Source organism: Phalacrocorax aristotelis, chromosome 7 (assembly GCF_949628215.1).
Source record: "Phalacrocorax aristotelis chromosome 7, bGulAri2.1, whole genome shotgun sequence".
Taxonomy (NCBI): Eukaryota; Metazoa; Chordata; class Aves; order Suliformes; family Phalacrocoracidae; genus Phalacrocorax; species Phalacrocorax aristotelis.
In genome coordinates, this window is record NC_134282.1 from 9,245,585 (window position 1) to 9,262,831 (window position 17,247).

Below are 17,247 nucleotides of genomic sequence, written 5' to 3' on the forward strand. Positions count from 1 at the left end.
TCTTACTGTCTTTCCACTTGCTTTAAGGGACTGCTGTGACTGAGTACTGGCTCTGGGCTCCTGCTTTGTACAAATGTGTTATTTTCTGATCTCTTCGTGGTTTTGCATATAGCATTTATATGTCTGCGTAGCTGCTAGGTCCAATTGTCTGCTTCGCTGGGTCTTCACTGTGGGCAGCTCTATTGAACCAAGCAAGAGATAATATAATTGAAATGAGTGTGAGGTTTCATTTTACACCTGGACAGATAGCAGTCACCAAAAGGGACAGTGCGCCCATGTTTCTTCCCATTCCCATATCCTCTCAAATGTGTTCCTGTTACCTGCCTCCCCGATTCCCACACTCCCATGGTGCCTCGAGCCTTAGATTTACTGAACGTGTAGTGTCGGCATGAGCTGATTCAATCGAAAGCTTTTTTCCTCCCAGAGTCAATTAACAAATACCAAGTAAGTAAATCAGCAGATAGACTTGTCTTAAGAGAGGTACACAGCAGGTCTGCAGCCTAGTCACTGTGCTGCCAGCAGCTTCCTCTACCCCCAGCCTGCTATATATCTGTATTCCTTTTTAAAGCTATCCATGGCGAAAGCTGTAGCTGAGCAGGGAGCCCAACTCTGTAACTGGTAGCCTGGGCAACAGTTTAGGGAAAAACAGCAATTATTAAATACTTCATAGAACTTAATCAGCCACTGGTTCATCTGCCCTGAAGCCAGCTAGGAGCCATCAAAAATTCTCTAGGCAGACAATACCAGGACTCATATCTACACTTTGATTAGAAGCTTACATCAGTTTGAAGTGGTCATATTTCTTTCAGCAGCTTTAGCTAAGTGCTCATTATTCACTCAGTATGTGTTGAGATCTGCAAGTACCTGTTGTGCATGGTAGTGGACACTTCACATTGTAACTTGTGCTCACTGATGGGAAAACAAATGCCATGGAATGAGATGTCACAGACTGAAGTCAGCTACTAAAAACTGCTGGTTACACTGAGGTCTGAAAAGTATGTCAATAATTCAATTACTTCAACTAGTTTTCCTAATGGATATAACAAGTTGGAAAGGACATTTGTTTAATCTCTGCTGGAAAAAAATGAGAGAGTATATATAAATTTTTTTAATCATTATTGTATTGTAGTCTGAGGCAACAGGGATGACCAGTAACTTCCCCCCTATGACTTTCCAGCTAGAGGGATGCCTGAGAAGGATGATTACTATTGATATTTTTGCAGATACACAATTATCCACCCAGGGATATTGACTTGCGATGTTTCCAGCCAGCTCTTGTGCCAAATGTATCCATGTATAATATCCTGCCAGCGGAGGGCCAAAGACACTAAGGCTGGTAATTCCTGCAAGTTAACTGCAGGAAACATTCAGAGTGCAGACCTTTGGATTCCAAAATTGAACCACGCAAATGATTTCCAATATAGTGATTTTTATTTCAGCACTAAACACAGCAAACTAAATTATGTACATTATTGGTGTATCACAGCAGGAGAAAAGACATCTGTGCTCAATTAACATCTAGCCATATGAGCAAAAGGATAAGGAGCTCTCGGTCATATTGTTCATGACCTCTTGATGTGAAGGGAATTAAAGAGACTCACTTGAAGCTATAGTTAGTGTTACAAAAGATGTAATGTTGTTGAAATGGGAAACTATTAAATAGTAGGTGCTTATGAAAAAAGGTGCTTTTGAGATTTTAATCTTTTTTCATAGCTTTTCTTTACTATATACTGTAATAAATTAGAGTAATTTGAATGCTTGTATGTGTGGCTCAAAAGGCAGCATGAAAAAGATGATTGAAAACTTTGCGCAGACTCTGTTCTCAACTCCATAAATGAATTTGTTAAATTTTCTAAATTGAGGGTGAGGTGGGAAGCACAGGCAGGTGGAAGCAATGCACTGTGCATTTAGATCCTACTGTGTGTTGCTGTTTGTTAAATATGATATGATCCATTAGAATATCAGCAGGACCAGTGCCAGTGTACTGGAGACAGTGGAGCAATGTTGTCCTGTCACATCAGGAGGGGAGCAGGAGAAGGAAGCTACAGAATACACAGTAGCCTGCAATGGACTGGCCAGTTTACAGAAATAAATTGTCTTCAGGCTTGTATTTATGTGCTGGCTAGCAGATAAACCTGCTGCATGCTTGGATCCTTGGAGTCAGGTGGAGTGAGATCAGGCCACAGATGCTTTGTTGGCTTTCCTTCTCCACACGCATGGAAACACTTGACATACCACCCAGGGGTTTCTGGTGCCAAACCGCCAGGGGTCATTCTGTGTCTCTGTAGGATGCTGGTCTGGTGCTGTAAACCTACTGCAGCTCACCCACCCACCTGATGTTAATTACAGTAATGTGAATTTATAGAGCCACCCTATAAACTGACACAGCTGTGCTTGATTCATTCCCAACAGAAAGCTGTGAAGGCAGCATCCAAATACCATAGTGCATCAGATGATGAAGAAAGCCAGCAAAACTCTTCTGGGAAGGAAACAGGGCAGCTCCACAGGTAAGCTATGAATTGCTATGGTTTTACAGCTCAGTTAAATCTACAGTCCTGTTACTGCTACCAGTATTTATATGTCACTGTCTCAGGGAAGTCTGTTCTTAAGAGCAGGTCGTTTATGACACTGCTGTTGGGCTATATTTTTCTGTGACTGCTGTAACCCAATATTTTGATTGTGTAGTTTTTGTAGGTTGCAAAAAGCAATTACCCTTAAACTGAAAAGAAGTGTGATAGTAATAATCTTCTAATGGAAAAATGGCAATCTACATTTTTGTATGTTGTAAATAGTGCTCAAAGAAAACTGTTTAGGCTAAATAGGGGTACATCACTGCCCAGACAACTTTATTACATCTGAAAATGTACAGAAAAAGCAATCAAAAAAGTGCCTTTGAGAATGCATTTGTTGTCACTGAAATACTCCATTTTTCAGATACAGCTCAAAGCTGTCTGCCTTGCTTTTGTTGAGAAGGAGCCATGATGCAGCTATTTCATTATGTTTTAAATGAAAAAATTTATTTGTGTGGTGTGACTATAGAGGTATGAGGGGAACAGTCATCTCTGAGCCCTAAGGAGGTTTGCCACATGTGGTTCCCTGTTCATAGTTGTTTATTTCCTTATTGATATAAAGAACAGAAAGACGATTGAAATATGCTTTAAACATTGAAAAATTCCTGATTTGTTTTATATAATATAATTCAGCAGACTGGCTCGTCGAAGAAAAACGGTGAAGCTGTGCCGAGCTCTGTCTGACCTAGTGGTGTACACGAACTCTGTGGCAGCCCAGGATATAGTAGATGACGGTAAGGCTGCTGGCATGAGACTTGCACATGCCTTCTTCACTTCTTGTTTTGGAAAAGGAGCAAGTCCATGTTCTGAAAGTTTCCCTTGTTTTTCAAAGATGTTTTAAAAGCAGAGCAGTTAGTTACCTGCCCCATATACTTAAATGGAGAAAGAGCAAAGCACCACCTTACCCTTCCCTAAGAATATCCTTATGTTACAAGGACAAGAGCAAAACCAGAGCCCTGCTGGGCCTGTCTTTTCCCCCAGCTGTAAGCTTTTCTGTAAGATAGTTTTGATCATGCTGCCATTAGTAGACTTCTCTGTAGATTCTTCATAGTGATCATGTGGGGTTCTGCAGGAGAAAAGGCCCTTTCAATTAGCATAAGCTCTTGCATAGTTTTCCTTGTAAGTCTGGAAACTTGAGCGCAGAACAGAAGACCCTCCTGGAAGGCAAAACTGGTGTCCTTCAGTTACACAATATACATGATTGGCATGTGATGAGATTATCTAACGTTGTAACTTTGGACTAAATCTAATGTTCCCCTTAGTATGAGTGCAGCTGAGGTCTGAGTTCAGGCCCCTGTCTCCTAGGATTGCTTTGCAACTTGTTTGTTGATTTAACAATACATGCAGGATCAACAGGGAATGTGCTATCATTCAGTGAAACAAGAGCCCACCAAGCAGTGCAGCAGAAGGCTGAACAGTTTATGCTTTACAACCAGAAACAGCTTACAAGGATCTATCCATCAGCCTATCGGATTGACTCCAGCAATTTCAATCCTTTACCTTACTGGAATGTTGGTTGCCAGTTAGGTAGGTGTTGCATGAATAACTTACTTCCTGCTTCTTGTGTATGTGCTAAGTAAATATCTTACACCTGAGTCTTCTCTTTCAACAGTGGCACTAAACTACCAATCTGAGGGACGTGTGATGCAATTAAATGATGCAAAATTTAGGGTAAATGGCAACTGTGGTTATGTCCTCAAACCTCAGCAGATGTGCAAAGGTAATGTCCCACTATACATTTATTAGTGTAAGCATCAAGCCTTTCAGAAAATGTCTTAATGGTGAAGTTGCCAAGACACAAGAAAGAAAAATAAAAACTTATGTAGAATATTTCATATTTCCATAAATTCATAAGCTTATTTTACTTCAGAATTAATATATTTTTGTCCTCAAAAAATGTTGTCTACCACTAGACTGTGTCAGTACCTGTATACAATCTCTTGATGTTAATACAGGTATATTTTGAGGTCTCCATCTTAACGTGTGCTTAAAAACAGAAAAGGGGGTCCTAGGATAGCCAACTGCAAGCAAGAACAAGGTATGCAGTGGCCCAGGACCAGATATCCAGGTCTTGGTCCAAGTCTTAAGCAAGTCAGTGGAATTTGTTCTCTTTAAAGGAATTGGTTCAGTCCTCAAAACACTGTTAGAACAGGAGCCAGTGGTGTTCAGTATTATGCAATGACAATCCTTCCATATTTTGAGGATTTAGGATCTGATTGTGCTCCTATATCTCTAAGTAATTTTCTTAATGTGGCCGTAAGAAGTAATGGCATTGATTGAAAGGTACTTGAGAAATGGTAGAGGGAGTTTGGGGACTTGAAGCAGGCACTGCTGCTGCAGGAAGCAGCTTACTCAACCCTAGTTGCTGCTTCTCATTAATCTCTGGGCAGCTGTGCAAGAAACACGGTCAGGGTGCTGCTCTGGGTTATAACTATTGTGGTTTTTTTTAAGCTACTACTTTACAGAAGAAAGTGGTTTTTTCAAAGGAAGAGGGGTGCTTTCTGTCTTGTAATAATGTAAACATGGGCTGCTCAGCTCAGTAAAGGTTGTAAGAAAGTGTAATGGAATTTTAAAATTAATTAACAGGTGCTCCATACTCTGTAAGTTACTTGCTTATGACTGAATTTTGGCTATATGTATGCATTTTGGGGGGTGATATTTCTTCTGTGTATCTTTTTCCCTATGCTTCTAATTCCTTGCCATCTTTTAGGCACATTCAACCCCTACTCTGCTGATCCGCTTCCTGCCAGCCCTAAAAAGCAGCTTATTCTGAAAATCATCAGTGGACAGCAGCTACCTAAGCCTCCTGACTCAATGTTAGGAGACAGAGGAGAGGTAAGACACCCTGATGCCAACAAATGCTTCTGTGAGAGGTCCTGGAGTGACATGGCAGCATGTGACTCAAAGAAACTTCCTCCTTATTTAAATACACCAATAAATTTCAGATGTTGTCAAGCTTTTGGTCACTAAATACCACATTTTCCCACAAAGTCTGTGTCCTATACATGATGTTTAAGAACTAATTTGTTTTGTATTTTGAGGGCAACTTCACTTTCTTGAAAACTAGTCACAGCTGGCCGTGGCTTTTGAAACTACAACCCATACATCAACTTACACTTCATTAAGCCATTTCCCATGGTTGTGCTGCTTCAAAATTCATGTGAATCAAAGGTTTTTGAATTCCCATATGAATTTAAATTAACTCTCTCTATGAATTTCCTTAAAAATTGACCTTTACTTGTATCACTGGCTTGCTTTTAAAATACTTTGTTTTTTTAAAAATAGATAATAGATCCCTTTGTTGAGGTGGAAATTATTGGGTTACCTGTTGACTGCTGTAAAGATCAAACCAGGGTGGTTGACGACAATGGTAAGATAATCTAACTGATTTCCTCTTCTTAAAGTATTAAGTAATGATAAATGATTCGGTATCTGTTATTACTTTCTAAATTGCAAAGCTTAATTCCTGATGAAATCAAATTATTGTATTTTAACAGATTAATTCTGCTTTCTAGCCAGAATTTCTGGTGTAGGGAGACAGACAAGCAAGAGTCAAAGGATAAGAATTTTTCAATACAATATCTTTCTCCTGGATTGTTCTTAAATGTCCTTCATGCAGAAGTTCAAAATATTTTTTTAATTATTTATGTAAAATACATGTATAATTTCACATGTAATGAAAACAAATAATGTCCTAGGCAGTTTCACTGCCACCTCAGCTTTCAAGTGAAGGAGATGAATAGCAGAGTGGGATAGTCTGTTGCAGCAGGAAAGGTGGCCATTAGTTCTCACAGGCAGTTGCAAAACCGTGGGGAAAAAAAGGGAGTAGTTCCTGTTTGTTTTGGTCTATCTTTAGCCTACCATAGTTTTGCAAAACATCACCTTGCCTTGGTATCCCTGCCAGCGGCCCAACCAGAACCATTTTGTTTGTAAAAGCAGTCCAAGAGACAGATCTCTCACTTTTAATTACATAATGGAGATTGAAAGCATCTAGATCTAGATGAGCAATAAGTAATGAGTATTCTTATGTGTATTTGGTCTGCTTGTTTCTTATGTCTCTTGCTATGCATCATGAAAATTGAGGCTAGTGCTTGCTATGGACTTGTTTTCCAAAATTTCTGTTTGTTTACAGGGTTTAATCCTGTTTGGGAGGAAACACTCACTTTTACCGTCCACATGCCTGAAATAGCTTTGGTGCGGTTTCTTGTTTGGGACCATGACCCTATTGGGCGAGACTTTGTTGGACAAAGAACTCTGGCCTTTAGCAGTCTTGTACCTGGTTAGTCCCCTTTGCTTTCCTTGACTTAGAGATCTAACTGAAGAACAAACACCTTTGAACTTAAAGTTGAAGATGAGGCTATCAACATAGGGTATATGCCTATATGTCTGAGACTTCACGTATGAACTTGGGCAATTCTCCTGGTGTCTTACGGTGGTATGTTCACCATTACTTGAAGGAGTTTGGGTGTCTGTACTTTTGGAAATTGCTACTGGTGTCTAAGCCCAGTGTTTTAACTTAGAGGCGATTTGTGTTGGGGGGCTTGGAAAACCTGTGAGAACATAAACCACCTTATGCCTTCAGTAAAAACTTACTGTATATATTTAAATTCTATGGACAGTCATTGCCAGTTGTGCATAAAATACAAACTATCGATTATTTGTGGTGCAATGTATTTGTTTTACTAGGTTATCGTCATGTGTATTTAGAAGGGCTGACAGAAGCGTCCATATTTGTTCATATAACCATTAATGAGATCTATGGAAAGGTAGGTATATCTGGAAATTTACATCTCTTATGACTTACTTTGTTTTAATTCTTCTGATAAAAATGGATTTAAATGTACCCCAAAACCTCTCAGGATTTGTGTGGTTCCTAAATGATTCTTACAGCTTAGGTTCATGGCATTTTGTACCTTGAATTAGCAGTACCTAGCTCTCTGGCACTGATCAGTAATAAAGTTTAAACAAATTATTCAGATCATACAACAATGAAAAAGCAGAACCTCTGATTCCCTATTGCCCTCAACTTGATGTCTTCGTTTGCACTCCTATCTCTATAGGTACCTAGATATACTGCTAAGCACCAGCATGCTTAAGGAAGCAAACTGCAATTTCTTATGCATAGTGTTTTCTCTGAGGAGCACTGAGCCAGGGCACCCATTCACAGCACTCCCATGTGCAGTAAAACACTTGGTGCTCTCCAGCTGAGGTACCCAAATAACAACGCAGACACGCTTCTGTTGGAGTGCTCAGGAAGCAGAAGCTTGTAGCTCATAGCATGGTGGTGGGTTCTTTGCAGGTGGTCACTACAGAAAGCATAACATTGTTACTCTAGTCTTAACATGTATGTTCTTATGAATGTTCTTACTGTTAGCACCTAATAATGATCATGTCTAGAATACAGTAAGTACATTTCTTCAATGTGTTAAACTAATTTTATTTTAGAAGTATATGTTGAGAACTGTAACTGCACCAGAACATGGTATTTGACAAGCTATTTTTAGAAGCTAATTTAAGCTTTAAATCTTTTAGGTTTTAGTGCATACATGTTGCTTTTCTGCATGACTGCTAATTTTAAAATGTTTTAAAAATGAAAGTAAAAGCACAGTGCTTTTTCTCTGCATTTCTGTTTCAACTGCCTTAATGAGCAGGTTAGAAGAGGTTACTGGAGATAAGTAGCTCAAAGAAATTAAGGCCATGTACAACAGAAGGCTGAAATAAAATGGCACTTTGATGATTTAAAAAAAAAAACATGCCAAAAAACCCACAAACAAAAAACCCCACCTTTATCAAGGGTGTGAGTTGAAAAGAGCAGTTAGTCCTCAATCTTTCTCTCTTCTGAGAGTGGATGCAGAGAATGTAATGCTAAATATGTAAAACCACAGTTCTGCAGGCACCCAAGGAAAGCTCAGTGGAACAGAGGGAGCAAATAACACAGACAAGGCCCAGGGCTGGATTGGATATAGTCCAGATCCTCACTTAATTCCACTACCTTTATCCTCACTGATCCAATTAGATCACTGAATGATCTAATGATGGCTGTGTAAACCGCTTAGATGTCTGTCTCACTCTTGGCATCCTTGTCTCAGCACAGGGACCAGTGTTCCAATGTACTCATCTGCTCTTGCCTCCACAAGTGTTCCTCCCGCCAGGGAGGACGGTGGCGAGGCAGTGGAGGGAACGGCACTGATCGTACCAGACCTGTGCATGTTCTGAGTGCAAAGAGGAGCTTTTAGTATTCAAGGTAGACTTCAGTACTCCTAAATTGGTGTAAAAAGAAAAGCAGTAGTAAACAGCTTGGAATGCATCTGCAGTATATACCTAGATCTGTATACATCTGGGTACGTGTGTGAAATCACATACAGAGCTGGTGACAGTCTGTAGGGGAGCCTGTTTGGCTATTGCTCATGGTTCATGTGCTCTTCAAAGAAGAAAAATACTCAAAAATAGTAAAGAGTAGTTTCACAGGGAAGGCAAAAGAAGTGGGGGAGGGAAAGACCCGTTGAGTTCTGATCTTTGTATCACTTAGTCTATTCATCTAATGCTTGCTTAATGGTACGCTGTGTTATTGTTTCTAATGCAGATATAAAGGCTGAGTGCACACTTGCATCGCTGTAAGTAGGGGATATCTGGTCAAGTTTCTGAAGGAGACTGACATTAGACTAATAAATAGTTTTAAATTATTTGCTGTAGGGGGGGTTATATTTACAGTTGACGTGCTATTACCTTATTTGTTGTATCACAGTCTTGAAAACATTAGCCAAATGTATTTGCATTTTTTTTCCTTTCAGTGGAGCCCTTTAATCCTCAATCCCAGTTACACAATATTGCACTTTCTAGGAGCCACAAAGGTAGTCTTCATTAGCATGCACTTTGCACTTGCTGGGCACAGATTTTTCAAATGGTTCCTAATCGCATGATCTGCAAGTACCAAACTTACATCATTCTTCATTCAGATTCTGAAACATTTGAATATTGCTTTGATGAAGCCCATGCATAAAATTCCAAGTTAATGTGTAGCCTGTCACTGCAGTACACTCCTTACAGTCTTGTCATCTCTGATTAGGAGACTTTGAGCAAACTTCTCTTGTAATTGTGGCAGGCTGCCATCCTAATGAGGAGAAACAGAGACATGCATGAATTCATGGAGACCTACGCTGATAGTTCCTTGGTCAGAGTAGATGTGAATTGCTTGGTGTGAATTTTTGCTTTGCTGCATTTTTAACTTTGTCTTCATCATTCATAAATACTCTGAAAGCAGCCCTTTTCGTTTTACTCATTGTATAACAGTATGAACTCACTCGAAACTCTGGTTATTTTTGTCCTTTCAGAATAAGCAGCTGATAGGACTCAGAGGGTTGTTTAACAAGAACCCTAAGCACAATTCTGCTGAAACCAGCGGGCGCTATGTACGGAAGCGATCTATTGGTGATCGAATTCTCCGGCGCACAGCCAGTGCACCAGCAAAAGGTAGAAAGAAAAGTAAGATGGGTTTTCTGGAAGCTACTGAAATTAAAGACAGTGCATCTGAACCAATAGACTTGAAAGAGAAAGAAGGAGTTGTAAGGCGAACAAGCCGGAGTTTGCAAGCACGTCCTGCTTCTATGCCCGTGGACAAATACCTTCTTGTAGGACTGCCATGCCCAGAAGATGAAACTGCCCAAGATGTCAAAGGAAAAGAAAACGCATCTGGTAAGATGCTTCCAAAATTACTTTTAATGTAGTAAGTCGAAATAGTCTATTAAAAGGCTTCGTTCTGCAGTCCCTATGCAAATAGTTTTATGCAAGTCAAATAAGAGTTACTGGGCAAAATTACATACGATTACATCGAACTCTTTAAGTGACACCTTGGAAAGTTGTCTACACTCCAAACTAGGCAAATTAATTATAATTTCTGGAAGTGCTTTTAAAAAGACACTTGCTAAATTTCTTTCTGTAATTTAAGAACCAGCCTTCAATTATGCTTCATTAATTTCTGGTTTGCTACTGTCCGTTTACTGATGAAAACAGAGCTGCTGGCATGGTGGGTTTTCTCTCCCTGTTTTCAGGAGGAAGAACAGCATGCAGCATATGTTCTTGCAAATAGTGTGTGTAAGGACTAATGCAGACTTCCAAATAGACATGAAAGGGGTAAAAGTAGGTCAAACTTTGTAGCCAACAGTCTTGATAGTCTTCTCTTAATCTAGGTTACTTAATTTGGTTAATTTATACGGAAAGCATGTGCTAGGATAAAACCTTCATCTTATATTATCGAAACACAATATAATATAATTCCTAAAATAGCTTTTTTTCCCTAAGTGTATTCAGCAATAATAGTCCTGGTTTTGAAGTCCAATTATTCCCATTACTACAGCAAAGTTAGTGCTTGACCTGCCTAATATTTGATTTACTGGCATATCTGAAGAAGTCTAGGAAGCTTTGAATACAAAGGCTGTCGTCTCCACTTTGAGCTTGTCCCTAGTCTAGGGCATCTGTACTGCTTTTTGGGGCTGTTTTTTGTTTGTTTGGGAAGAGTGTGGGCACTCAGACAGGCTGTCCCCATGAGGCTGCAGGACTAGCCAGATCCTCAGCTTCTGGTCGGTTCTGACAGCGCAGCATTTCTCCCACAGGGCTCTTCCTCACCTGGCATAGGACAGCTAGAAACACCATCTGTCTTCCTCGGTAAGATGCAGAGTGCACACCGAGAACCTCTCTTGGGTGATAGAAATGCTGCTTTGCTCTGGATATTCTCAGCTGTGGAGCAGCAGCTTCCAACAAACACGGGAGCCACCCTAAAATAGGAGAACTACCAGGCACAGATGAGAACACATTGTTAAGCCACCTTTGTTCTACTTGCCCATATTTGTGGCTTTGGAGGAACATCATCTTGTAAAAGAAGTTACATAGGAGAACAGCAAGCAAAATCAAACCAATTCTTTTTCTACCACCCTGAGAAGTAGACTGGAAAAGGGACATTCCCAGTAAAGGAAGTTAACGCTGAAATGCTGTATTTTAAATTGAAAGATCCTCTAGATAAGTCTAGTGAAGATGATACAGCTCAGCCATTCTTTTCAGCAAATTTAATAATTTCTTAGATATTTCTTCCTAAATATGCTACGGACAAAGACACAAGATTCTTCTAGAAGAAGCTTTCACTCTTTTTGGAGGTCACAGGTATTCACTTAGAGAAAAATAACCTTTGCAGAAAACACAGGCCTTGGTGAGAAGACCTAAAAAGCTATCACAGGGAATGAATCCTGCCCCTTCTAACTATAAGAGGGCTAGATCCTGTCTGCTGAAGTTTCTGTAGGCCTTGTTCTATAACCCCTACAGAGGTGGGGGCTGGCCACCTTAGACATAAAGAAACAAGACATGAAGAAGACTAAATTCCTGATGGAGCCCTCTTCTGTCCCCAAGGGACCTTCTCCCTTCTCTGTGCTGCAGGGCCATCTATGGCTTAGTGGACATTAAGTGTCCTTAAGTCCACTTAAGTGTTAAGTCCACTTAAGTGGACAGAAGCAACTCAGGCCCCTTTTTTTGTGGAAGCACTTACCTTGAATCATGATAAGAAAAGGTACAACGTAGCCTCGCGCACATACTTTCTGAGATTACTCAAGCCTATTCCTGTAAGTTCAGCCCAAATATTTCAGACTGGGAGGTGGCTTCACCCTTGGGGAGGTACTAGTCAGATGAAGTGTTCGTTGTTGCAGGACACTGTGAAGAATGGAAAGGGCTGGCTGTCCAACAGAGATCTTTCTTGCTAAAGTACTATGGCTGCACATATCTCTTCTGTCTCAACTGGAATTACACCAAGCGAACAACGTGTTGTCTATTTTCTCCTCTGTTCTTTATAGAAAAAGAAAAAAAATATCTGTGAATCAAAGAAATGTACGTCTCTTCCATCCTTATGTAGGAACAGTGGAAAGGTTGGGGAACTTTTCAGATTTTGAGATCAGCCTCTAATGCCATGTTCATTAAAAATAGCTGTTACTGTGCTGGGGGGGTTCAGTCACTGTTAATGAATGATCAGGGCTTCTCTTGTTTCTTCTTAGGATACCTGATTTCTAGCTAATGTTAGAAACAGTATATATTATGCACATCTTACATCTATAGTCCTCGCTTAATTAAAAGCTCCAAAGGAATGAGTCATAGAGCTTGGATTTGGCATATAAAGACAAGTTAAAAATTTGGTGGAGGAAATATCCAATGCTTATTTTTTGTGAAATTCAAAATATTGCTTTCTTATGAATGCAGTATACTGGTAGAAGATTAATTAAATCCTTAAATTTTAACATTTTACAATAACTACATGTAAAAAACACTGGAGTCCATCTACTTGATGCTTTTTACTCAGCTCTTTTAAGCATGCATCTTGTTTCACAGTATTATGTTTTTTTTAACAGAGCTGTTTTGTTCTGTCTTTATTGCCATGCTTCTTTATAGTACAAATCTGAATAGGAACACAGCTGAAGGTAATACCATGTGCAAGCTATGATATGGTACCTCATTAACATTATTTGCAACAAATATTACATCATGTGCTTGATGTAATAGACATTCAAAGGAAGTTTCAATGAAGTGCCTGCAGTTGTATTTTTCCATTTATTCATATCACACAGATAATTTGTACTGAACCTGCACAACCCCATAATTAAGTTCTGTCACAACTGTACCTAATTTTGCATTCTCCATTTGTCTGTCTAAGGACAAAATAGTTGTTAATTAACAGAACACAATATTGTATGCAACTAATATGTTTCTTATTTAATTTAGCCAACAGTGGTGACAATACAAATGAGAAGGAAGCAAACTTGAAAGAATCTGTTTTCACATGTTCTGAGAAAACTTCAAATTTGGCATCTCAATTTAATAAGGAGAATGACCAGGAGGAGACCACAGTTGACTCTTTAGTACCTCTACAGGAGCAACCTGAAAACTTAGTTTTTGCAAGTGGTGTAGCTGAAACAAATCACCTCATAGATTATCAGGAAAACAATCTTTTTGATGAAACTGTCCCTCTAATGCAGGGCTCTGATTTTGAAATTTCCACAGAAAAAACAAATGACAAAAGCTGTGCAGACAATAACAAGGAAGATGATTCAAACAGGTCTAAGGAACAGAAAATATCTCTTGCGGGGACTTCCCTTTCTCAAAAAGTAGAAATGGAAAATCACAAATATGACATCATCAAGAAAAGCACTGCAGCACCTCTTTCTTTGACAGATATTTCTTCTACCATTTGCTTGGATGTTCCTGACTTGCACTCCACTTTAACCATGCAAGACAGTGACATTTCTCGCCTCATAGATGAAGTTTCTTTAGCTAATGAGAGCGAGATGGATAGCACTGTCTCAGCACTGATTGGACAGGTTGATGTCACAGATGACCAAACTAATCTTACTGCGATCTCAAGCCTCCATGGTGCTAGCAGCCAGACCTTCAGCATGATGGCTGCACACCCACACATGCTTACTGCGGATCTTAACAGTCCATGTAAGCACAACTTTACTACCACAAAATCCATCAAATCCCCTTTATTCTCAACTCCAGATACTACCGTGTTCTCCAGCCCTGAGACTGCAGAGTATTCAGTGTACACAATTATCCATGAGGCAACTCTTACACCAACTTCTGAATGTAAGACCTCCAGTGAATTAGTTTGCAAGAAGTTAGACAGTACAGAAGAAAACTTGCCTAGCTGTCCTTGTCCTTCACCTCTCTCTTTGCTAAATGCAAATCCCAAAAGAAAATGTGGAACGAGCTGGGAGGCCCCTGAATCTGCCGGTTCTTTTGCTTCCAATAGCCTTGTCTTTGCAGAGAGACTTGTTGACCTTCCCACTGGTGAAAATTCAGAAAGCAGCAGTCTTGTAGAAGTAGATGGGGACTCTCAGGATCTCTTGGTAACTGCATGTGAATACAAAAGGGAGGACATGAGTCAGCTGGCTTCCCCTTTGAAACTGAGGCAAAAGCAGGACACTGGGCACAGTGGTGAGAGGACCTCTGGGAAAAGCACAACTGTTGAGCTCTGTGCTTCTTCCCTGGACTTCTCAGATAACTTCAGGACTGAAGGGAGTCAGCTCCCTTTTCCAACGTGTGAAAACGTTGGCTTTTTCTATCACCATCATTCAGATAAGCAGAAAAATGTAATGTGTACCTCTGAGAGATCCCAGCTCAACATACACTCACCAGTGCTCAAAAATGCTTTGGCATTCCCACCTCCTTCAGCCATCAAGCAGACTAGCCCTTGCAAATCCAAGAGTCTCGGTGACTTGACATCAGAGGATATTTCCTGCAATTTTGAAAGTAAGTATCAGTACATAAGTAGGAGCTTTATCTCATCAGGCATGAGAGACAAGAAACTTGCTGCTATGAAAAACATGAGACCACATTCTACGGATGCTCTGACTGAACAGCTGAGGAAGCTGGTGTCTCTGGACCAAGAGGACAGCCATCAAACACTGTACTCCAGGCAGATTGATGAAGACTGCCCAAAAGCACTGGTCAGAAAACTCTCATCCAGAAGCCAGAGCAGAGTGCGGAATATAGCCAGCCGTGCCAAGGAGAGGCAGGAGGCTGCCAGCAAGCAAAAATCTAACACAAGTAGCATAGCAGGGATTGTCCTTCGGAACAAGCCCTCAGCATCTCCTCACGTTATCAACAGGCATTCAACAGGCTCATACATAGCCAGGTACCTGAATGGCTTCCCTGGGGAGGACGTGGAGGGCCGAGGAATACCAGAAGGTGCGTGTGCTGCTTTGCACTATGGCTGTAGCGACCAGTTGTATACACATGATTCTGTTCTGCAGCTGGAACCCAATAGTGATGATAAGCCTGAAATTTATTTCCTGCTGAGACTGTAGATTGTATAAATGTACATCTTCAAAGTTTACAAACTGTTTCATTGAAATGAAGGATTTTTTAGCAAGAAATACTGATTTGAGGGTTTAAATTATTTAGAAATGCAATTTCATGCTAGTGCTTCAGTCATGATTTAATGTGCCCTTCCCTGTCAAAGCTTATGTAAATAGAAACCATGTTCCATCCTTATGTATGTATTACTTTGATTTAGAAATTCTAAAGTGAAGTAGTCTGGGGACTATTTGCATGCAATAAGCATTTGTAGCATTTTGTATTTGTAATGCATGTCATTTTTAAGTTGAGCACATCTGTGCTTGAAAGCCTAATATTGTAATGAATACAATAGTCTTCTGTTTTCCTGATGTCCTATTTTGTTGTCTGAAAAAACATTTTTAGGGATCACTTTTGGCCTTTCATGCAAATTCTGCTAAGCATAGTGCTTTCTGTTATTGGTAACATCCTTCAGGTCAGACTGTGGAACTAGGACTCATTCTGCCCAACAAGCAGCAGTCTCAGAATAAGACCTTTCATTAGCATCACTATTTTCACTCTGACTTGCACTTAATTGTTAATATTAAATTTACATGTTTCCATGTATGAACTATGATTCTACAGCAAACAATTTGTAGAATTAGGGTTAGTCCAAATTTGTGAGTCACGTAGATTTGTCTTCTGCCCGCTCTATGAAGTATAACACTTGCCTTTCTTTTTGGTCATAGGACAGAGTGGAATGTGGGAGTAATTCTGCATTTATGAGTGGAAAACACTTAATTTCTGCATAATTTGTTATGTATTTTTGTTACTGGTTGTGTGTGTAGCGTCAGTACAGTAGCATATCTGTTTTCTGTATATTTGTAATTTTATTGCGAAATTGTTGACAGTCAGTGAAATATTTAAGGCTGACATGGTAGAGTAACTATTTTGACTCTCCATCTTCATCTTTTTCTATGAATGCTGAAAGTGAATTGAGTGAGTAATCTCAAACACCTGACGCTTCCCTGTAGGGAACAACATAGCTTTATTTTGATTTTAAGATATCCTTTGCCTTTGCTGTAAGTTTTTTCTTATATGTAAAAGACGTACCTTTTACCTCTTTCTTTTGTAATGCAGAGTATTATTATTCCTGAAAACATCATTAAAATACATTTTTAAGCACTTGGTTACATGTTTACTGAAACTGTAGCAAATACAATTATGCTTAAACTAACAGTAGATAGTGATTGCAGGCATCTGTCTTGTCATGAGCTCATAATAAGGTATTAGAAAGGGAAAAAATTCTGTCACTTCACATAATGGTAATGGTTCTTAGCTAGAAATCAGCAGCTGAGCTCTTTCTCTTTTCTGGATAGGAAGCCATGTTTATTGAGTATGTCTACCTGCCTGCATATTCCCATTTTGTTCCATTAAGGGTCTAACGTGCAACTGGCTGCTGTTTCAACCACTTGGAAGAGAACAGTGTATTTTCTAAATAAAAAGCATTTTTCCATGAAGGAATAGAACGAGACACTGGAGTAACCCCTTAAGCTTTTGACCTGAATTTCTGTCTCAGTACTTGTGATACAATTTGGAAGGTGCGACTGAAGCCATCTCTAACTTCAGGGAAATCCAGAAGCTCTGTGCCTTGGACTGTTGAAACTTCAGCCAGTACTTCCTGAGAGAGATGGTTTCAACTTTCGACTCACCTGTAACTTGTCTGTTGTGGTGGTTTAGAGACTGTTTCCAAGTGGAAAAGTGGATGCTTGCAGGCTGTGATCAGCTCTGCTGAATGCTGCGTGCCACAGATGCTCACACACTGTATCCAGATACATTTATTTGTATTAGTAGAACCTATACATTCTTT

At 39.8% G+C, this 17,247-nt stretch overlaps 1 protein-coding gene across 8 annotated transcripts in view; it reads left to right on the forward strand.

Annotated features, from left to right (window-relative positions):
- Positions 1-16,562, forward strand: part of PLCH1 (phospholipase C eta 1) — an 84,323-nt gene extending 67,761 nt beyond the window's left edge. For 6 of the 8 annotated variants that reach the window (XM_075098622.1, XM_075098621.1, XM_075098626.1 and 3 more), the window contains 10 exons: positions 2,413-2,507; positions 3,204-3,304; positions 3,918-4,097; positions 4,183-4,290; positions 5,281-5,405; positions 5,856-5,940; positions 6,703-6,849; positions 7,257-7,336; positions 9,902-10,262; positions 13,323-16,562. In XM_075098622.1, the coding sequence (XP_074954723.1) occupies positions 2,413-2,507; positions 3,204-3,304; positions 3,918-4,097; positions 4,183-4,290; positions 5,281-5,405; positions 5,856-5,940; positions 6,703-6,849; positions 7,257-7,336; positions 9,902-10,262; positions 13,323-15,409 (3,369 nt within the window). In that variant the 3' untranslated portion in view covers positions 15,410-16,562. Of the gene's footprint in view, positions 1-2,412; positions 2,508-3,203; positions 3,305-3,917; positions 4,098-4,182; positions 4,291-5,280; positions 5,406-5,855; positions 5,941-6,702; positions 6,850-7,256; positions 7,337-9,361; positions 9,422-9,901; positions 10,263-13,322 lie in introns of all 8 variants that reach the window. The other 2 variants (XM_075098630.1, XM_075098625.1) reach the window with 2 other exon arrangements.
- The last annotated feature ends 685 nt before the right edge of the window (positions 16,563-17,247 follow it).